This window comes from Erinaceus europaeus, chromosome 20 (genome assembly GCF_950295315.1).
Source record: "Erinaceus europaeus chromosome 20, mEriEur2.1, whole genome shotgun sequence".
Taxonomy (NCBI): Eukaryota; Metazoa; Chordata; class Mammalia; order Eulipotyphla; family Erinaceidae; genus Erinaceus; species Erinaceus europaeus.
In genome coordinates this window covers 45,925,611-45,948,372 of record NC_080181.1, presented here as the reverse complement: position 1 = coordinate 45,948,372, position 22,762 = coordinate 45,925,611, and the positions used below count along the sequence as shown (strand labels likewise).

Below are 22,762 nucleotides of genomic sequence, written 5' to 3'. Positions count from 1 at the left end.
TTTCTCAGTGAACAAAACTAAATAGAGTTGAGAAATACAGCTGCTAAGAGCTGTTCTTGTGATCACTGCAGCAACACATATATTAAAATTGGAACAAGACAGACAAGATTAGCGTGGCCCCTGTACAAGGATGACATGCAACTTTTGCAAAGTGGTCCATATTTTAAAAAATGGGAACAGTCACTAGAAAGAAATAGACCTACCTACTCTTGCTTGGTGAATGACTTTTGACATTTTGACAAAGGCACCAGGATTAATAATGGGGGGGAGAATAATCTTTTCAATACATTACAATGAAATGAACAGGCATCTAAAACTATTCATGAAAAATTATCTGACTTTGCATGAAAATTAAGTAGCAGTGGAGGGACCAGGATTGAACCCGGACTTTACATGTGGCAAAAGAAACCTTTGCTTTTTCAAAAGACAGTATAGGTAAGCAAAAAGGCAGTCAGGAGGAAGTACTGACAAAATGTATCTGACAAGTAGTTGCCCAGCGCTATGTACAATTGAGTTATAAACTCAGTAATGAGAACTCCCCCCATAGTGAACAATTTCAGCTGACAGAAAAGGAGATAAAAGAAAAAGTGTGATATTGTCTTAAGAGATTAAATGTACATTTAATATGTTATTCAGGACTCCTCCCCTAGGCATTTCCCCAAATAAAATGAAAAGATATTCACACAGAGACTTGTATATGAATCCTCACAGCATCCTTATTCATAATAGCTACAAACAGGAAGTAGCACAGTTAGTTGTCCATCTGCTGGTGGATACACAAATAGCTGTATATTCACTCATATTTCAGAATATTATTCAGCAGTACATTAAGAGTAAACTTTCCATACAGTAAAAGCATGGATAAATTTCAGAAACATCATGCTAAGTGTGAAATAAATCCAACACTGAAGTCTGTATACCATACAGACAGCTCCATTGACTGGGCCGCTTGGGGCCCAGGCTCTTGCCCAGGGAATTGACTAGGAAGTATCAGAAAGAACTTTTTGAGATGATAAAAAGTTTTTAATTATGGTGGCAATTACAGACTATGCAAGTCCATCACTTGAAATGAGTAAGGTCTTTTGTTTCTTTTGCTACCTACTGAAGCTTTTGGTATAACTCAATTGAACTTGAGTTATACCAAAATGGTAAGGTTGCCAGTATTAAGGGGTGTGTGCCATTTAAGATGGGGTTTTCAAGGAAGGGACAGTTCTCACTAGAGACACGAATCAGTTCCATTCAGTCAGAGACGCCCTGCACATTTCTCACTGAATTTGTACCTGTGCTTCCTTTTACTATTACCAGTGAAGTGATTTTCTTACCTTATAACATTGGCTAAGAATAATCCTTAAACTGACTTCTGCTCACCCCTTCATTTCTCGAATTCTGCCTGAGTTCCTTAATGCTTTAGGACAGAAACTGTACAAACCTTCTGCCTTGTTGACTTACAGCTCTTCTTTCTGTGCTGAGTTTCCATTGTGTGAGCAGTTAGAATGTTCTCTTGATTTTCACTGAGACTAAGCAAATCCTCGCTGTGTTTGTTAACATTTGTTTTTCCAAGCTCAGCTTAGCGCCAGCATGAAGTAGAACTTAAGAAAAGCCCTCAAGTCGAAAACCAACACTTCATGTGTGATTCCACATAACATTATCTTAATTTTTACAGTCACACGAAGTGAGTAAATGTTGTCCCCAAGATGTGTGCTAGTACCTTCCAAGGAAATCCTTGATGGTGGCAGTAAAAGGCTTCTTGAAATTGTACTCACAAAATGTAGAGTGGATGTCTAGAAGTTAATTGGTCAGATATATAGAGAAATGGGCACACGTATCTTTACATGCCATGCTTTCTCATATGAACTGAATTTCTTGCCTGTCTTTATTTTGTGTACTTGAGATATGGGAGGTATCTAGAACAGGTGTAAGTAACTTCATAGCTCAGTGTCAGCACCCTTCAGAGGGGGAAAAGCATTATTAGTGCTCATGTTCATGTCTTACCAGTAGATGGCAGCAGAATGCTTCGTTAAAATATTCTTGCCCTCATTTTGCCAAGTGACAGATAGGCATTGTGTATTTTTCTCATGACGCCCTTAGTTAGATAGATACAAATCATATTACTGTCGGTTTATATTCAGGGTCTTAAGAAATCCAGTTGATGTGTCCCCTAAAGATGTTAACTGTTCGAAATTTTGCTAGCAATTACTGCTAAATTCAAAGTGTCATTCTCGACTTTGTAGTTTCTGCCCCATAGAATTCTTTTTTCTGACAACTCAGATCTCATGTTTTAGAACTAAATATTATATTAAACAAAACATGCCTATTTTCTTTAAAAAAAAAAAAAAGAATGTTTGACCACCTGACTTTTGGGGCTTTTTATTTGGAAAACATTCTTGCATCTTTCTCTTTTCATGAAGACCCAGGGTATAAGAGTGACTGTCATAAGAAGAAATCATTTTAGTCCTAGAAAATCAGAGCTTACTATCAGTGTGTGAAATTGATAATGTCCAATAAATGACGCACAGAACATGGCGGGGGGTGTCTGTCCACAGCCCAGGAATGCCAGTATACTGACAACTACTGGTCATAAGCAAGGATTTGCAGCAGGTGACAAAAGTCTGTGACTGTAGGAGTCATATAGCAGAGAAGCAGTTGTCGCCCTGTCCCAGAAGTCAGTCAGCATTAGAGGAACATGTTTAAGCTGTTGCAGAAAAAATAAAATGTATACAGTGACAAGGTTCCCCCCCCCCACACACACACACACAGTGCTACTAAATTTATAGAAATGCCAGAGTTCTTAGGAAACTAAAAACCCAAAGAGTAGACTTTGGTCTTTAGCTTAACAAAAATATAACTTACCAAGGAACACTTAGCATCTCTCTCACATGCTTTGTTTTTACAGACCGCAGAAAACCCTCTTTTCTCCCCTTTTCTACCTCACGCACCCTAAAACAGCACAGCCCACCACACCACAGTTTACCCGTAATTCTAAGCAGCAGATGTTCCTACACATGCTTCTCCTTAAGACCAAGAAGGAGCACATGAGAAAATAAAACAAAAAGTTCAAAACGGAGGAGGACCACGAAACAGTGCAAAGATGAGGGAGTCAGGGAGCCAAAAGCAATTTGGTTCAGTGGGCAGAGAGAGGATGTGGCGGCCTCAACTCTGAGGCCTTTGTGTGTTGTCTTTTTTTTTTTTTTTTTAATTTTTTAACATCTTTATTGGATAGAGACAGTCAGAAATCGAGAGGGAAAAGGGAGCTAGAGAGGAAGAGAAACAGATATGTCTACAACACTGCTTCACCACTTACAAAACCTTTCCCCTGCAGTTGGGGACCAGTGGAAGTCGGGTCGTTGTGCATTGTAAGGTGCACTCAGTGAGATGTGCCACTACTTGGTCCCTTGTGTGTTGTCTTTTAAACTTTTTGTCAGTCATTCTCATTCTGTTACCCAGGCCTGATGACTTTGTACTGAAAAATTTACTTTCCACAGAGGCTCTGCTTCAGCTAGACTGAGAGAAAACATCCTTGATATCCATTCTAAGGTTTAGTTGGTTCCCATCTTGAAGAACTGGCCCATGCGCTGAGCCGCTGAGCCCGTGGCTACACTAACACCATTCCCTCTGGTTTGCCCTCTAGCTGACCCCACAGTGAAGGACCTGATCGGAGGCTTCACGGCCCTCCACTACGCAGCCATGCACGGCCGGGCCCGCATAGCACGCCTGATGCTGGAGTCCGAGTACAGGAGCGACATCATCAACGCCAAGAGCAATGACGGGTGGACCCCACTCCACGTGGCCGCTCACTATGGGAGGGACTCCTTCGTCCGACTCCTCCTGGAGTTCAAGGCCGAGGTGGACCCACTCAGTGACAAAGGCACGACGCCTCTGCAGCTGGCCATCATCCGCGAGCGCTCGAGCTGTGTGAAGATCCTCCTGGACCACAACGCCAACATCGACATCCAGAACGGCTTCTTGCTGCGCTACGCCGTCATCAAAAGCAACCACTCTTACTGCCGAATGTTCCTCCAGAGGGGCGCCGACACAAACTTGGGCCGCTTAGAAGATGGACAGACCCCTCTCCACTTGTCCGCCCTTAGGGATGATGTGCTTTGTGCACGGATGTTGTACAGTTATGGCGCGGACACGAACACGAGGAACTACGAGGGGCAGACCCCGTTGGCTGTCTCCTTAAGTATTTCTGGAAGCAGTCGACCGTGCTTGGATTTCTTACAAGAAGTCACAAGTACGTAATCTGATTATTCCTATTACTACATTTTTCCGAAAGTTTGCTTCGTCTCGGGGGAAGGGGGAAGCAGTGGATCTTAGGGTGTTTTTACTATCGAAAATGACTAGATGTTAACACTTCCTCTTAGCCCTGCTTGGTAAGTACTAACTTTATTCACTGGAAATACAAGGAAAGCTGTCTGTCACAAGACTTTGTACAGTTTCCACTGAAAGTAAGAGACATAGACAGGATGAGAGAAGGATTGGACAGAAGCCAGGCTTCGAGATAATAGCTGGTAAATGGTGTTTGTTGATATTACTGCAGATGTAAACAAATGTTAAACAAAATGGCATGGAGAGAGGAATTTTTATTTTTTTAACTTCACCAAGATTGAGGTTAAGCAGTGACATTGGACTTTTAGTGACAGGATTCAATGTCAGAGCAAAAGGTGGTTCCTGCTGCTCAGCGGTAACGCTCTTTCTCACATGAATTTCAGACTGAGGAAGCAGAAGGGGAGTTCTGGATTTTAGATTCCATCATTAGGGAAGTGTCCTGCCGTCTGTCCATTATTGCTAAACTGATGCTCACTTGTGGCCTTAGTGTTTCATGGCCCTGTGAGCCTGCAGGAAGTAGAACATCAGCAGTGCTTGTTTCTTAGCCGAGCAGTGTGGGTTAAGGATGCTGGAAGTTCCGGGTAGAAAATGTTTGCTGTCTGTGGGAAACTGGGTGCCCCTAGTCCATAGGGCTCCCAAGGGGATCTGACCTGATTGTGCAGGAGCGCTTTGCTTTATATGAAAAGAAAGCTGGGAGCCAGGTGGTGGCATACCCAGTTAGGTGCACAAAGCACTATGCTCAAGGACCAGGGTTCAAGCCTCCGCTCCCCGCCTGCAGCGGGGATGCTTCACACATGGTGAAACGGGTCTGCAAGTGTCTATCTTTCTCTTTCCCTCTCTGTCTCCTCTCCTCTTTCAATTTCTCTCTCTCCTATGGAATAAAATTGAGGGGAAAAAAAAAGTAAAAACTTGAAAATGGCCTCCAGGAGCCATAGATTTATAGTGCAGGCACTGAATCTCAGCAATAACCCTGGAGGCCAGAGTAAAAAAGAAAGCTGAACATGGGTCTGCTCTGCCCTGTGTATACACCTGCAGCTCTGCTCCACCAGTCAAGAAGCTTCCCCCCTGCAAGTGGAGACCAGGGACTTGAACCTAGGTCCTCACTCATGGTAAAAGATGCTGAGTACTGGGTACACCACTGCTACCCAGCCCTCACATTCCTTGACTCCACCACCTAGCTATTCCCCTGGCCCACTTGCATTGCTTTTCTGGTGGGTGTGCTAGTGTGAACCTGGGCAGTGTTGGTGCGTGCACCTAACCGCCCTCTCTGCTAGGCTTCCTGCCACCAGCTGAATACAAGTCTCAGGAGTTTAACAGCCAGCATGAAGCTAAAGTCTCCAAACAAAATGTCAGACTTAGCTGCTTGTTATAGCCTTCTTAGTGAATTTCCACTTCACCTGGTGATTTCTTTTAAAGTTTTATTATAAAATGGAAATATTGGGAGTGGGTTGGTAGTGCAGGTGGTACAAAGCGCTAGAACCAGCATAAGGATCCTGGTTCAAGCCCCCAGCTCCCCGCCTGCAGGGGAATCGCTTCATAAGCAGTGAAGCAGGTCTGCAGGTGTCTATCTTTCTCTCCCCCTCTCTGTCTTCCCCTCCTTTCTCCATTTCTCTCTGTCCTATCCAACAACGACAACATCAGTAGCAGCAACAATAATAGCTACAATAATAGAACAAGGGCAACAAAAGGAAATAAATATTTTTTTATAAAACTGCTTTAAAATGGAAATATTGACAAGACTATAGAATAGGAGGGGTACAATTCCCACCCCCAGAACTCCATATCCCATCCCCTTCCTTGATAGCTTTCCTATGTTTTATCCCTCTGGAAGTACGGACCCAGGGTCATTATGGGGTGCAGAAGGTGGAAGGTCTGGCTTCTGTAATTGCTTCCCCACTGAGCATGGGTGTTGGCAGGTCTATCCATACTCACAGCCTGCCTCTTTCTTTCCCTAGTGAGGCAGGGTTCTGGGGAGGCAGGGATCCGGAAGTGAAAGACATGTATACTGAAAACTATTAAGTCACTATTCAGAGAAATAGAAAATGATACAAAGAAATGGAAATGTATCCCATGCTCATGGATTGGAAGAATTAATATCATCAAAATGAATATTCTACAAATTCAATGTGATACCCATCAAAGTCTCACCAAATTTCTTTAAGAGAATAGAACAACAATTACAATTATTTATCTGGAACCAGAAAATACCTAGAATCACCAAAACATTCTTGAGGAAAAGAAACAGAAATGGAGGCATCACACTCCCTGATCTCAAACTGTATTATAAGGCCATCATCATCAAAACAGCCTGGTACTAGAACAAAAATAGGTACATGGACCATTGGAACAGAATTGAAAGCTCAGAATTAAACCCCCACACCTTTGGATGTCTAATTTTTGATTAAGGAGCCCAAATTATTAAATGGAGGAAGGAGGCTCTCTCGTCAATAAATGGTGCTGGGAAAATCAGGCTGAAACATACAGCGTGAAACTGAACTTTATCTCACCAGAAACAAAAGTCAATTCCAAATGGATCAAGGACCCAGATGTTAGACCAAAAACTATCAAATACTTAGAGGAAAACATTGGTGGAACATTTTCCCACCTAAACCTCAAGGACATCTTTGATGATACAAACCCAATTGCAAGGAAAACTAAAACAAAAATAAATTCACTTGGTTTTTAACTTGCCATCATTATTAATACGAGAAGAAGTGCGTTCTAATACTAAGGATGGGGAGGTGAGGGGGTCAGTTTACTTAACCTGCTTTTTTTTTTTTTTTTCTTAATCTAAGCTGCTTTTAAATAATCTACTGTAGTCACTGAGAGAGGGCCCAGTGGGTGAGGTGTATGTCTTGCATCAAGCATAGCACAGCTCTGGGTGTGATGGTGGAGCAGTGCTTTGGTCTCTCTCTCTCTCTCTCTCTCTCTCGCTCTCGCTCTCGCTCTATCTATATATATACCTTAAGGAAATGCCAATTCAGAATAAGTTTGGACTGGGGAGAACAGCTCAGCACTATCATGCAGGTACAGTGTCCCCAGGCTCACTGGAAAACACTACATAAAAATATTAGGTTGTTGAAAAAGTCATGACCCACTTTTGCATATGAAGACAGAGAGAAATATGTTATCCCTTTTCCAGCAGCCCAGTATATCAAGAAAAGTTCACTCTTACCCACTAGAACTGAGTTTAAGAGTCAAATTTTATGAAGACATGAAATATCAGGGGGCCCAAGGATAGCTCACTTGGTAGGGACTGTGCCTTTCTCATACAAACGGCTTGGGTTCAAGCCCAGACACACAAGAGTCCCAAGACACTGGGGAAACTCTGGTGCCATGGCATCCCTCTCTTTGTCTCCACTGGAAGTGAAAAGTGGTCAAATTATGCATATACATGGCCCCAGCACCACAAAACAAGAAGAAGTGGAATGTCATTTGAATTCTGCACATTCATCAGGAAGAAGGAAAGAAAGGGAAGAAGGAAGGAAGGAAGGAAGAAAGAAAAGTCCTTACCACTAAAGCATAAAGGGAATTGTGCTCAGGGACTGGCCCTTGCTTGCCAAAAGGACTCTCTGTGCTGATGGAAACAGCCTCTCCCTGTGACGTGAGTGTGGCAGCCGCACATGTGGCCAGCGCCCCCGAGGAGCTATAGCTTCTGTTTTATTGAGTTGCGTTCATTTGAGCTGAAGTGGCCACAAGTGCTCACAGCACAGAGCCGCTGTGGGAGTGGTACTTGGGGCTGTGTGGTAGGTAGGTGGTCCCTTGCAGAACCGCACAGATGGGCCCAGAGACCAGAGGGGTGTGTGTGTGTGTGTGTGTGTCAGACACACTGACCTGGAGGTGAAGACAGCCATTCAGTGGCCTGCCTGGGGTCCCAGCTACTAAGTAGCAGAGTTTGGTATCGAAGCCAAAGTCAGTGGACAGAGCTTCTCTGGAAGAAGTTCACTGATGGCTTCTGCTGCCGGGTGGGCAGAGGAGATGCCCAGGACACAGCAGTGGAAGAGGCATTGATTCTCAGGGTGCTGCAAGCACACACAATTAACAGAGGAAGAGGAGGAGGATTTGCACAAACTCTATCCCTGGAGCTCAGAGGATCCTGGGAGCTCTGGTAGATAGAAGTAGCCAGAATGCTCAGCAGAAGATTGAAAAGCACAGAAACTGACACCCAGCATCAAAAGCTTACAGAGAGGGGCCTGGAGATAGCTCACCTGCTAGGGCACATGCCTTACCATACATGATGCCCCAGGTTGGAACCCCAGCACCATATAGGAGGGGCACTTGGGTACCAGGGTAAGCTCTGTGGATGGTGAACCAGTGCTGTGGTGTGTCTCCCCTCTCTTGACTTGTTCTATAGGAACTGAAAAGAATTTTTTTAAAAAAAGTTTTGTGACCAGGGAATGACGGAATCACACATGTATAAGTCTCAGCTAGAGGACACGCGCATACAACAGTTCTTAAGGAAGGCTTTAACTGAGAATCTGGTCAAAATTAAGTCACATTGGCCCAGAGGAGTCAGATTGTTATCTGGTGTGCTTCTCCCCCCATCCCCATCCCCCATCATCTTCTGCCGTATAAATTGCCCTGGATGACATATAGATGAAGTCAGCCAGGATACAAAATCTTTTCTGAAAGATGGAGAGAATTCCATCAGAAAGCAGCTAGTGAAAACTCTCAGTGGTCTGGGGGAAATAAAAAGGGGGTTTTGACCCCTTGCCTGTTTGGGGTTTTGTTTGAAGCACTGAACAGTCTGAGGGGCAAGCCCTTTAGAATGATCGAGTACAAATTCTCAGTACAAAAAAGGACTTTCTTTAACCAGCCATCTTGATGAGAGAAGGGGGGAGGGGCTTGAAGGAGTTGAATTTGCTTGAGCAAATGACATGAGAATTGGAGGAAAGTTCTAGAGGACACAGTCAAGTCACAGCAGAGCTAGTAGCCACATCTGCTTGCCTGCCTAGGAGATCCTTTTGTAAGAATTCTTCACTTCATGGACAAGAGGACAAAGTTAGAAAGGCCTTGTGATGCCAGATAAAACTTTGTGCAGGGACCTGGCCCAGAGTGTTTGCAAGGATGGTCTTGTCAGCATCCCCGCCCCAGCCTGTGCCATCAGTACCCCTGTGAGGCCGTGGACCGCTCAGCAGAGCTGCTCTTTCGATGGGCCAGGCCTTACCTCTCCCGTATGCTAGTTTCCTTGGTTCCAGCAGCAATGGCAGTTAGGCGAAATGACTCATCTGATAACTACAACATCTGTATCATAGCTAAGTCTGGTCTCCAACTTGCTTTTTCTCTTCCAACTGTATTTTCTCTGGCTTTTAGCAGGTCTTGCAATGTTTTATTGAAGCCAGACATGGTGTATTGGGCAATAGGAACTGAAGCAAATAGGCCTATAATGGCAGGTGTCAGGTTCATCTGGCTGGGAGTCGGGCTATGTGTCATATTTGTTGTAGCCGTAGGTGCTGGAGGCTTCAGCCTCCTCTCGTGTCCTTGGCTGCCGTCTCCTCCTTCTCTAAGTTCTCCTCCAAGAGAGTGTGTGTCTTCAAGCCAGGGGCCTGGCACATGCTTGATTTCACTGCTATTGAGCTGCTTTTTCATTCAGCTTAGAGAGACAGAAACAAGAGAGGTACCACAGCACTAGAGCTTTCCTTGATGCCTTGGCACCTCCCTTGTGGTGTTGGAGTTCCAGTCTGGACCTCGGCCTTCGCTGTAAGGACCCGATGGGGTTCCTAGAAGTGAGACTCACAAGTGTGGGGGTTCCCTCAACACTGTGGTTCTTGATCCCAGCTGTGTCTTCCTGCCACTATGGTGACAGGGTTTCTGCTATAGGGACACAGCTCTCTGCAGTGGCTTTGAGTTCCATCTTCCCTGCGGACTATCTGGTGGAGGCTGGCATGGAGGCCTCAGGTGACTGGGGAGGCTGAGGACAGCATCCATGTCAGATCTGGCCAGTGCTTTGTTCTCGCGATTTCCGAGCCCTTTATGTGTCAGAGCTGAAGCCGGAAATCAGTTTATTCATTTCCTACCTGTGGCCCCTTGGTCTGAGTGGTGTCTCATCCCCTGGGACTCAGAGGCTACAGCCCTCAGAGTGAGCCCACTCGGGCATTGAGGAGAGCAGGTCAGGGCCCTGGCATCTGCCTTGCCCGGTACACTTGGGCAGGCCACTCCATCCTTACCTCATTTCCATGGGAAGTTGGGTCACCATTCTCGGGATGTCATTCTTTTCCAAAACCCTTGCCTGCAGTCCCTCTTTAAAAGAGATGATTTCCTGCTGTGGTTTATCCAGTTCACTCTGGATTCTTGTAGAACAGTAGCTCTCACAATTGGGACCTTTGGGTGTTCTCTAGAGGGTGTTAGATCCCTATGAGGGCAAAAGCAGTTTGGGGCAATACAGAGAGGCTGGCCTTTCTCACCGCACAGACATTGCATTGATGGCAGGGGGCCAGAGCTGGCACCCCAGTGCTAATCAGGGTGGCAGCCCGGAGGGACCAAGCTGACCTGAGCTCTTCACCACCAAGCACTCAGAGCAGCCTGTCCAGTTCTCCTTGGGAACGTTTTTCAACATGGCCGTACAGTTAATGTTGTGAAATCGTATCCCTGTAGGTGCTTACCTTTTCTGATAGATCCTGTGCAGTTGAAACTGAAAAGGTTCTCACTATAATTGAAGGGAGGAAAGAAAGTGCTTGTGTGCTTTGTTTGAACCCCAAGCCCTTCTAGAACATCACTTTTACCTGGAAGAAGGACTGGCAGGTCTTTGTTGAAGAGGCATCAGGTTCACCCATTGCCATCAGGGAAACTGCCGAGTATGGAAGGCAAGTCATAAATTTGAGCTCTCAAATCAACGTCAGAATTTTCAGAGACTTGGTTATTTGCCACTGTGACACAGATGCTTTCATAACACATAAAGAGAGTTTTGAAATCGGCAGAGATGTTAACAAGCGAATTTTTTTGATAGCATGTAATGAAATGGACCAGCACTCAGAAGAACTGCACAGCCCAGGGAACTAATGTTTTTTTCCAAGCAACCAACTTGACAATGTCACAAAATCACGCTTGCTTGAAAGCTCCCATTCAAAGGGGCAAGTTCAGCCAGTGGTTTTTCATGTGAAAGCGTATGGAAACCCCTGGGTTGATCTCAGATTCTGTGTTGCAGTGAACCTTTACAAAAACACCACTTGTTGAGTTTTGGCAGAGTATCAAAGAAGACGCATGAGTATCTGGGGGGAAAAAGCTATTCAGACACGTCTTCCTTCCCCAACTGCATGTGCAAGTGAGGCTGGAATTTGTTCAGCTGTTTGAGTCAGGAGAACAGTTACAACCGACGGGATCCAGAACAGATCTGAGAATCCAGCTGTCACCCGGAAGCCATTTTGTAAAGCTAACACCTTGAAACTTAGGCTCTGTTTCTACTTGCACATTTTGAAGGGACGCCTTGTAAGCCTGCTAACCTGATGAATCAGTGGTATTTCTGATATAGTTGCTAATATTCTGTCTGCAGTCACAATCTGGATAAAATGAGCCATCCTAAGTGACTCTGTGCCTTCCTCCGCCCGTGCCAGGAGAGATTCATAATTAATCAAAATCAGTTTGGAGAACTGGGGCCTGCCTCCCAGCCTCTGAGTTCCACTGTGCACAGCAAGTGTTACAGAGAGGCCCAAGAAGTCTTGAGTCAGTCAGCCTTTCAGCTCCATTCCCTAGGTGCACCCTGCCTCCTAATCCTGTGGGGAGCTCGCAAAGCGGCAGCGGGGGGTTTGCTAGTTGGGCTTCATACCCAGGTATAAGGAGTCTGAAATGACACAGCCCTCGGGGTCCATGCTGTCTGGAGAACTGTAGTGCCCACCAATGGTGCTTCAGCGTGAGTCCTAGGGCTGGCTTGTAGTTCCACTCATATGTTTTAAGGAATTAAACGGCTCAAGTTCCTAAGAGAAACAGATTAGGTAGATGGGGCTCCGTCTGGGAAGACTGTTTTGCAGGAGATTTACTCCGTCAAGCACTTAAGCTGGTGCTTTTGAGAACGTTGGTCACGGCTGTTTCAAATGTCATTCGGTAAATACTGCAGCAGCCCGAAGGGTGCTTCTGCTTAAAAATTTAAGTCCCAGTCAAGTACTGTGCCTTAGCTATCAGAAGTCAGCCTCGAAAATCAAAGTTTCAAACTCTGGGAAAGAATGAATATAAATCATGCCTTTTTTTTTTTTTTTTCACAGAATGGGAAGTTTAGACCGGCTCTCTCAGCTCAGTTATATAGAGCAACAGACATTTGAGCAGATTGTTACACAAAACACCTTCCAAGTGGGCCAGGTGGTGGCACACCTGGTTGAGCACACGTTAGTTATAGTATACAAGTACCTGGGTTTGAGCCCCTACTCCCTACCTGCAGGGAGAAAGCTTCATGAGCAGTGATGCAAGTACTGCAGGTGTCTCTCTGTCTCTCTATCTCTTCCTCCTCTCTCAATTTCTGTCCTGTCAAATAAATAAAGGGGGGGGGGGAAGGCCACCAGGAGATGTAGATTCATCAGGTAGGCACCAAGCCCCATGGTGGCCATTAAAAATAAATTAAAAACCTATCTGTCTAAGTGCCATAATCATGTGTTCTTTTCATATGATTCAGAAATCAGTTTCTCTGGCTTTTCCCTCTTCCTTTCTTGACCAGGATGACTTATCCAAACAGTGTCATCTAGTGTGACTCTGAGGAATAATTAGGGCCACACATTTCAACTAAGGTTATTTTCAGTTGTTGATTTTTCTTTTCCCAATAAACTGGGGAGTTTACCAAGCGTCTACATTGTAGGTTTTTGTTGTTGTTAGGTTTATCAGTCCCAAATACTGAAAATCACTTTTAGAAAAAGCAGACACTGATAGGTCTTAACTCAAATTACATTTTATTGCAAGGTTCTTTGATGACGTGCTGTCTTAATCTGTCCTTTTAGAAATCGTATTTGTAGTACTTTCTGGTTTTAATGTAGGCAAGGGAAATTTGTCCATTGTTAGGAAATAGTATATGGTTTTGTTTGGCTTAGTGCAAATGGAAAATATAGGCCAGGGCTCATTGGCCTCTGGGAAGAATTGGAACCAGTAGGCAAATGTCATCAAGACTGATACTGTGTGCTTGGGTTCTCAGCGATCAATCAGAGTAGCCTTTCTTTTATAATGCCGTGATGTTGACTTTAGAGTGAGCTAAAAAAAAAAGCCTGTCTCCTAACACAAGACTTGTTTTAACACACGCTTCATACTCACTTCCTTCAAGGCAGTTTAGAGGCTAGAGCGGAGGAATAAAGTATATGTATGGCAGAGTATTGGACAAGGAGGTATTAAAAGACCATTCCAGATGTTGGCGAAGAGAGAGAGTGGTGCTTGAAAGGAACAAGTCAGGTCCAGAAGAAGGGAAATCTTTCTCCATGCGTGTCTCTACCACTTTGCCAGAAGTTCCCCAAGGGAAAAGTAGAACTGTGTGTTCAGCATCCGTTTGGTTCACCTTGCTTGATAAACTTAAAAATGTTTTGCTCTCTGTCTACCTTTCTGAACACCTGATGTAAAGTATTTTAGTCTATTGCAAGTGCAGTAGTGCAGAGGAGGTGGTGGTGTGGATAGTAAATGGTCTAAATTGTGCTGCTTGCCCTGGTTTTGTAATTTACACAGGATCAGACCTTTTAAAAGCTGATTTCCTATGTTCTACCAGCCCAATTACTTCTAATGACGGGGCTTCTTTACCAAATGGACAGACTCATCATCCTTTGAACTGTTTTGTAATTTCATTGTGTCTCCTCGGTGTGAATACCTTGCCACTTTTCTCCATCCACTCAAGTATCTGTAATTCCTTAAATTAGAATCTTTTGTGAGCTCACTCCCCCCTCCCCCAGTCTCCTGTGTTACGCGTCCCAGTCGTCATTTCGTGAGGCAGGAAATTCATTTTTCCAGGCACCTAGAAGACATTGTGCACGTGTATATTGGTTTATCTTACTTTTATTTCCTTCGTGATTTTATATCCCCTCCCACCCACACCCCCACCCCCACCTTCTTTTCCTCTGCCACTGCCTCTCCCCCACCCTTTGCCCTTTCTAATTTGGGGATAGGGCATTTTGGGGGGCTTTTTTTTTTGGACATAATAGGTGCTCAGTAAATACCTTTGAGTGATGTGGTGTCAAGAAAATAAGCACTCCTTTTCTCAGTCAGTCTTCTCTCCCTCAAATAATCTTCCCGAGAAAAATAGCTCCTGAGGTTGTCTTTAGAAATCACAGTAATTACAAGGAGCAGGCCCCTCGCTCGTTAGTATTCAGCCGGGTTAGCTAGTGCCGGCGGGTGAGGGCAGCTGAAATCTGTGGATCTGAAGAGTGGCGGTGTAATGACACCACATGCTGGAGCATCATGGCTCCTTTTCATGCCATCAAAGTTCCCCTGTCTCTGCCCATTCGAGGCGCACACAGTGCGTCCCAGGTTATGATTTCCATCAATTAGCCCAGAGCTGCTTCCCTAGTAATGGAATATCAATTGCCCCTATCCTGTTAAGCTGTCAGCAGGTTTTCTTACCATCTCAACACTAAGAAGAGAGACTTCACCTTCCAAGAGGCAGCCCTCTAACTTCTCTGGGAAAGAGAAGCAAGCTCGATCCTTCCAAGTATTTTGAGAGGATCTCGTTTTCTTCTGACTTCAGTATCACCTCATTGAGGAACTGTTCACAGGGCCACAGCACCACCTCTCCCCAAGATAGGGGTCAGTACACCTCACCCTGCACCAGACTCCTCCCCTGCTGGCCGCAGACCACTGACTAGACCCCCAAGTCCCCATAGCACACAGCCCTCTCTGAGTTCCTGGATCTACTCCCATAGCCCATAGTCATCAGTTTCACCCTGGATTGTGTTGTCCTTTGCTTCATCTCCCGGGTCCAGTGCTCATTCTCTTTCTGGCCTATGCCAGTAGACATGACTCCCTCCAGCTGCGACAGTGATGTGGCTCTTCCTGTGCGCCTGCTGTTAATCTCAGCACTTTGCCAGAATGAACTCTTCCTGTCCTGGTAAAGCCTATGACGCAGATGTTGTCACTCTCAATTCTTGGGCAAGGAGACTGAGGCAGAAGGTGAAATCACTTACCCGAAGACCCCACGGATTGTAATCGGTGGGCCAGGAGTCAGAGCCAGACTCAGGAATTGATGCTTTGGCTGTTGTGTAATGCCTCTACAGTTAGTGGGTTTCCTGCAGTCAGGGTTCCACAGGTCCAAGCACTCTTTAACAGGTCAGGTTCTCCACTGTTTAAGGAGGGAAAAAAAACGGGAGCAAAGTGAGCAAAACTTTCCAGCCTTCAGAGTTCACGTCAGTGGCTGGTAGCATTTCTGTAGACGTGTTCCTGGTATTCAGTGTACTCGCTCTTCTTTGTCCCTTTGGATTTTATCCTTGACAGTGCCTGCCAGTACGTCTTCCAGTATGCTTCCTGGTGAATATCCTTAACCAGATCATTGGGACCTTTCCGGAGTCCTTCACACTGCCTGGCCCCAGAGTCAAAGCCCTCTGCCTTTATTTTCTTATTTATTTATTTATTTACTTTTCATTGCTAACACCCTGCTTGCAGGTCTCGGAATCTCACTTTGGTTATCCAGTGCTGTAAACTTTATTGTTAAAACAAGAAAAGCCCATGATTTTTACATTTCTGCTCCACGTGGTGTTTGCTGAGCAACTAGACTCCGTTTTGAAAATGGCAGCTCCCATGTGCCTAGAAATGAGTGCTGACAGTCAGCAGGGCTGCGGGGTGGTAGCCTCTGTTCCTCTTAATAGACTGCTTGGGCCTCTCAGTGGCATGGCGGTCACCATGTTCCAAGAGTGCATGTCCCCAGAGTCAGGTGGCATCTTTTTATGACTTAGTCAGGGAGACCACTTAGCCTCACTTCCACCACAACCGCAGGCCCACCCAGTTTCCAGGAGGAGAAGGATAGACTCCATCTGCTAACAATGGGAGTGTCCAGCCACACTGTGAAAGAGAGCCCAAGGCATAGAGGGTATTGTGGTCAGTGTTGGAATTCAGTCTGCCACAGAACAAGACTCTCAAAAAAATTCCCCCACTATGCAGCTTTTTGTTTCTACCTTCCTTTTTTTTTTTTTTTTTTCACCTTCACTAAGCAAATCCTAATCATTTAGATTTTCCTTTGGATCTGTTTTCATTTAAATATGCTTATATACTCACATGTGTCAACTCTGTCTTTATTGGCTTTTTGCCAGTATATGTGGGTTTAATTTTTTTTTTTTTTTTTTTTTTTTGCCTCCAGGGTTATCGCTGGAGCTCAGTGCCTGCACTTCGAATCCTCTGCTCCTGGAGGCCATTTTTCCCATTCTGTTGCCCTTGTGGTAGTTGTTATTGTTACTGTTGTTAATAGCTGTTGTTGGATAGGACAGACAGAAATCGAGAGAGGGAAAACAAAGAAGAGGAGAGAAAGACAGACACCTGCACACCTGCTTCACTGCTTGTGAAGTGACCCTCCCCACACACACAGACTGGGGACTTGAACCTGGATCCTTACACCAGCCCTTGTGCTTTGCACCATGTGCACTTAACCTCTTGTGCTACCACTCAGGGCCCCTCCCCCCAATTTTTTTTTATCAGTGCTGTTCTTGAGAAGAACCTGCCATCTCTTTAGAAAATCAAATTAAAAAAAAAAAAAAAGGAGGTGGAGGAGATGATGGTGCTGGTGGTTCTTCAAATTCGTATTCTGGCTTGTATCAGCAAAGCATATGCTGCAAAGATTTACTGGAAAATGACAGTGATAACTGAGCCTTTCCCTAATGGCGGCTCACAAATGGGGATGAAAAATACTCTGTGCCAGTTGGAAAATGATTATCTGTTCAGAAAGGAGCTGGGTAGCTTTATACTTTGAGGGCAAGACTGTTAAGTATCCCATGTCCTTCATCAAGTTTTTTGTTGCGTGCGGTGTCAGACGTGTACACTGACTGGCACGGGGAGCCAGAAGTGGTCCTGCCCTCACGGAGCACGTCCGATGGTGAGGAGGGTGGGTGTCCATCTGTAGCCACCAGCATGCTAAGGGATCACAGACTTGTTGAGTTGCTGTGGGAGAAGGGAACCCTGAGCTTAGCTGGTGGGGACCCTGGCCCCACCACCCCCAGTGATGAGTTAGTTCCACATTAACAGAGAAGCACAAGTTCATACAGGCCTCATGAAGGAGTGGAGGACTGCTTTTTATAAATTAACAAAACACTGTGAATTCTGGGGAAAAAATGGAGATCACTGCAAACAAATGTGATTCAAGTAAAGGACAGAGGACTAAGTATAACAGGGTTTTTTCCTCCATGTATGCCCAGGGGACCCTCCCCCAAGATCCTGTCAGGATAGTGGAGATCAAAATTGATTTCTGTAAGCCTGCTTAAGACTACCAAGACCAGGTGGTAGCGCAGCGGGTTTAGCACACATGGCACAAAGCGCAAGGACCGGAGTGAGGATCCCGGTTCGAGCCCCTGGCTCCCCACCTGCAGGGGAGTCGCTTCACAGGCGGTGGGTGAAGCAGGTGTGCTGGTGTCTATCTTTCTCTCTCCTTCTCTGTCTTCCCCTCTTCTCTCTATTTCTCTCTGTCCTATCCAACAACGACGGCATCAATAACAACAGCAATAATAACTACAACAATATAAAAGAAAAAACAAGGGGGTCGGGCGGTGGCGCAGTGGGTTATGCGCACATGGTGCAAAGCACAAGGACCGGCGTAAGGATCCTGGTTCGAGCCTGCGGCTCCCCACCTGCAGGGGAGTTGCTTCACAGGTGGTGAAGCAGGTCTGCAGGTGTCTATCTTTCTCTCCCCCTCTCTGTCTTCCCCTCCTCTCTCCATTTCTCTCTGTCCTATCCAACAACGAACAACATCAACAATGGTAATAATAATAACCACAAGGAGGCTACAGCAACAAGGGCAACAAAAGGGAGAAAAAAGGCCTCCAGGAGCGGTGGATTCATGGTGCAGGCACCGAGCCCAGCAATAACCCTGGAGGGGAAAAAAAAAAAAAAAAAGGGCTACAAAAAGGAAATAAGTAAATAAATATTAAAAAAAAAAAAAAAGACTACCAAGACCATAGGAGCCTTTCCAGGCCCCTCTTTCATGAGGGTAGATGGACGTTTCTAGAGTCTGGATGACGCGTGTTCATTGCAACAGGTCACATGCAGGAGCACATGTGAATACAACATCTGTATGCTTAGTGTGGCCATTAAAGGACACACAGAAAGAGTCTTTCCGTCTCTATTTCTCTTTATCTGAAAAAACTTGACCTAGAGCAGTGAAACCCTGGTGATGTCAGGTAAAAAAAAAATTTTTTCTTTAGATTATTTTAACATGCAGTGGAATTTAAAAAACATTTTTTAAATGAATCTATATTTCTGAATTTTCTCAGGCTTGGCTTCTAACAAGGTAGTGATATAGCCTACATAAAAAATGTTCTTCTGGGGAGGCCAGGTGGTGACACACCTGATCAAGCGCAAACACTACAGTGTATGAGGACGCAGGTTCAAGTCCCTGTTCCCCACCTGCAGGAGGAAAGCTTCACGAGTGGTGAAGCAAGGCTGCAGGTATCTATCTCTCTCCCACTCTTATCTCCCCCTCCCTTCTCAATTTCTCTCTATCCAATAATATATATATATGGAAGAAACATCCTTCTGGGTCCTTCAACACCTATGAAAAATAGAAAAGAGGTTTTGAAACCATGAACTTTGAGAATCAGTGAAGCCTGCCCCTCCCCCCTTCCTGGACTTTGAGAATGTTACTTAATCTCTCTGAGACACAGGAGTCTGTAAAATGGGGGTGATGATCAAAGCACCTCCCTCATAAAAGGACTCGACGAGTCAGTATATGTCAGGAGCTTATAAGAGAGCCCGGGACAAAGCAGGCATGCAGCCCGCACTGGTTTTCTTAGGACTCCCATTTAATTTGAGAGCCAGATTTACGTGACATACCCGCCCCCAAAGACACTGAGCCATTGGGGCTGCATGTATTCGCTCGTGTCTGCAGCCATCTGCCTTCTTGCAGTGAAACCATGTATCCAGAAGCCAAAGAGCAATTGGATTTTGTCACTTTTTTAATATAATTTTTATTTATAAAAAGGAAACACTGACAAAAACCATAAGATAAGAGAGGTACAACTCCACACAATTCCTACCACCAGAACTCCGTATCCCATCCCCTCCCAATAGCTCTCCTTTATCCCTCTGGGAGTATGGACTCAGGGTCATTATGGGGTGCAGAAGGTGGAAGGTCTGGCTTCTGTAATTGCTTCCCCACCAAACATACACGTTGGCAGGTCGATCCATACTCCCAGCCTGCCTTTCTCATTCCCTAGTGGGTCAGGGCTCTGGGGAAGCGGGGCTCCAGGACACATTGGTGGGGTTGTCTGTTCAGGGAAGTCTGGTTGGCATCATGGTAGCATCTAGAACCTGGTGGCTGAAAGAAGAAGAGTTTAACATATAAAGCCAAACAAATTGTTGACTAATCATGAACCTAAAGGCTAGAATAGTACAGATGAAGATTTGGGAGTCTCCATTTTGTAGATGGTTAGTAGGCCTATTTTAGTTATATTCCAAAAGGCCCATAACTATACTAGTGTTTTTTTGTTTGTTTGTTTTGTTTTATACTTATTTTCCCTTTCGTTGCCCATGTTGTTTTTCATTGTTGTTGTAGTTGTTGTTGTTATTGATGTCGTCATAGAGGATAGGACAGAAAGATGGAGAGAGAAGGGGAAGATGGGGAGAGAAAGATAGACTCCTGCAGACCTGCTTCACCGCTTGTGAAGCGACTCCCCTGCAGGTGGGGAGCTGGGGGCTGGAACCAGGATCCTTACGCCGGTCCTTGTGCTTTGTGCCACGTGCGCTTAACCCACTATGCTACCACCCGACTCCCCGTTTTTTTGAGTTGGGTTTTTTTTTCTGAGTCTGACATCTGATATGCAGGTGGCCCCAAGTTACTGTCTGGGGAGATGATGTCATGGCTGGACCAGAAAGCTGGATCAGAGAAGAGAGTAGCTCCCAAATACAGGAAAGGTGTATAAATATTGTTGACTATAAACCCCATTGATTCGATGTAATCTGGGGCCCATATTCAGCTTAGGAGCCTATGTGACCTCTGTATCCCTGTAGATCTGAGCTCACATTCTGCCATTTTTTTCCTCTTGAGCTGGGTTTTATGAGAGGCTTTTATTGGCAGTTGGGGAGATGAGGCCAGGTAAGCTGGAGGCACCCACTGGCTTGGTATGTCATCTCCTCCTCAGCTAGATTTCTGTTAGGTGCAGAGTAGACCAGCAGGTGGGTACTCCCCCCCCCACCCACCCAAGACTGTGCTCTGCACTTTGGAGCCACACTGGTCATCACCTCAGTCACCCATTTCAGGTGGCAAAAGGGAGGCTCCCCAAGACCTCTTGTGCCAGACATTCTAGAGGCCTGTCCAGGAGGAGAAGCCGCTTTCTAATTTGTCATGGGGAAGGTGCCAGGTCCAGAACGGGGCTTGGGCTCTCTCTAGAAAACCTACATTGATCCTCTGGCTTCAAGTACCTACACTTCAGGGGCGTGTGTGTGTGTGTGTGTGTGTGTGTGTGTGTGTGTGTGTGTGAGAGAGAGAGAGAGAGAGAGAGATTAGAGAAAATAGCCACCACCTCAGAGTTGTGCAAAGGATCAAATATGACAAACCACAGGTATGTGACATGCTTGGCCGTAGCCCACCCCCCTCCAGTCCTTCATGTTCATTATGCACCAGGAAAACTCCCCAGTGAGACAAGCAAGCCCAACCTGAATACCCGCCTTAGATATTGTGCCAGGCAGCCACCTAACAGTCTTTTTCTTCTGTCTTCCAGGACAGCCCCGGAATTTGCAAGACCTGTGCCGAATTAAAATTCGACAATGTATAGGCCTTCAAAACCTAAAGCTACTTGACGAACTACCCATTGCCAAGGTCATGAAAGACTACTTAAAACACAAGTTTGATGATATCTGACCAATGCAGGACTGTGAGCAAGATTCAGAGCTCAATTCCAGATACTTAAAAGGCCTTTTGCCTTGCACAAAGTGTATCCTATGCAATTTCTGACTTGCCATGCAGTCAGAAAGCAGGTATACAACTTTAGGTTGTTTTTATTTTTTTTTTTTCCTTTTCTTGTTATTGTTATTGTTTGTTTGGTTTTCATTGTAGGGGAAGGGATTTTGTAACACATACACACATACACACACACTCTCTCTTACACACTTGAAGGTCTTAATTTGGTTCCTTGGTCCAAGTTTCAGAGGTCCAAGCTTTCTACATATGACAGAATTTACAAACAAAATTATTTTGCCCCCCCCCCCCCCCCCCAGAAAAAGACACTAGCAGGTTTGGAGTGAAGTTTTTACCCTTTTCAGTGTTTCTTTTCTTCATTGGCGTGCACTATATTATAAACCACCAGAGCACTTTTATAAAGTTAGGAGGCACAGTTCCACCCAGGGCTGAGGGTGCTGGGGATTGGGGCGGGAGGAGGGGACGGGAGGGGGGGGAGGTGAGGGGGAATAGGGTAATGCCCTCAGAATTTTTTTTAAAACGATGCTGACACCTCATTCATTTTTAATGAGTACAAAGCGGCTGTTTCAAACTGTTCCTTTCCTAATTAATACAGCTCTGAGATAGCCCCCATCCTCTAATACCTTTGCTTTCCCATTGTTCCTGCTCTTGTTTTTAACTTATTTTTCTCACTGACTGTAGTACACTACCCAGAGACAGTGGGTCTCAACTTTTGTCTCTAGTTGAATTGTGCTTTTAAAAAAACAAACAAAAAATTAACGGAAAGAAAAAAAAAATCACTTTATGAAGCCAGTGTATTGTTTTTGGTTTTGTTTTTGTTTTTCTTTGTTTTTTTTCCAAACAGTGCTTCCTCCTGTGCAAGACTGTCTGTGGTATATTTTATCCATTGTCCCCCTGGATACCCATCACTTCCCCACCGGCTTTGACATGCCCGTGTGGACAGGAACCACCACTTTGCTTTTCATTGCAGAACTCTAGTATGTCCGTTGCAATTTCCATGTTAAGCTTTGTCTTTTAATCCACTCTAAGGAGGAAATTTCAAGTCCTGGTGGTAGAGTGGTCCCTAAGAAAATAGCCCCATATATTGTTAAACCATTTGGCTCTAATGGCTACAGAAGTTGGGTGGTTTCATGGTGTTTTTTTTTGTTTTTGTTTTTGTTTTTGTTCTCCCCCCCCCCCCCCCCGTTATAAAAATCTCTAAAGGGTGATGGGTACGCATGCGTAAGTCTGGTTGATTCCTGCTCTGCTAATCCAGCATTTCTTATCTGTATTAAGGTGACACACACAGTGAAGCTCTAGGGGACAGTTAGTTTATTTTTTGGTGTTGATGACAGCATCTGGTTTCAGTGTAAACATGCACACGAGCTTTGGCAGTGCCCTTAGAAATGTGTTCTGTGCTTGATCTGTCCTCAGTGTTGCTCCAGATGAATC

The 22,762-nt window shown here is 45.1% G+C and overlaps 1 protein-coding gene and 1 non-coding gene across 3 annotated transcripts in view; both read left to right on the top strand.

Annotated features, from left to right (window-relative positions):
- Positions 1-21,622, top strand: part of ASB7 (ankyrin repeat and SOCS box containing 7) — a 49,660-nt gene extending 28,038 nt beyond the window's left edge. For both annotated transcript variants that reach the window (XM_060179304.1, XM_007519594.3), the window contains exons 5-6: positions 3,629-4,234; positions 21,135-21,622. In XM_060179304.1, coding sequence (XP_060035287.1) covers positions 3,629-4,234; positions 21,135-21,274 — 746 coding nt within the window. In that variant the 3' untranslated portion in view covers positions 21,275-21,622. The remainder of the gene's footprint in view (positions 1-3,628; positions 4,235-21,134) is intronic.
- Positions 59-166, top strand: LOC132535027 (U6 spliceosomal RNA). The gene has a single exon (XR_009546815.1). It is a non-coding gene; the product is annotated as a U6 spliceosomal RNA (small nuclear RNA).
- Positions 21,623-22,762: the final 1,140 nt, after the last annotated feature.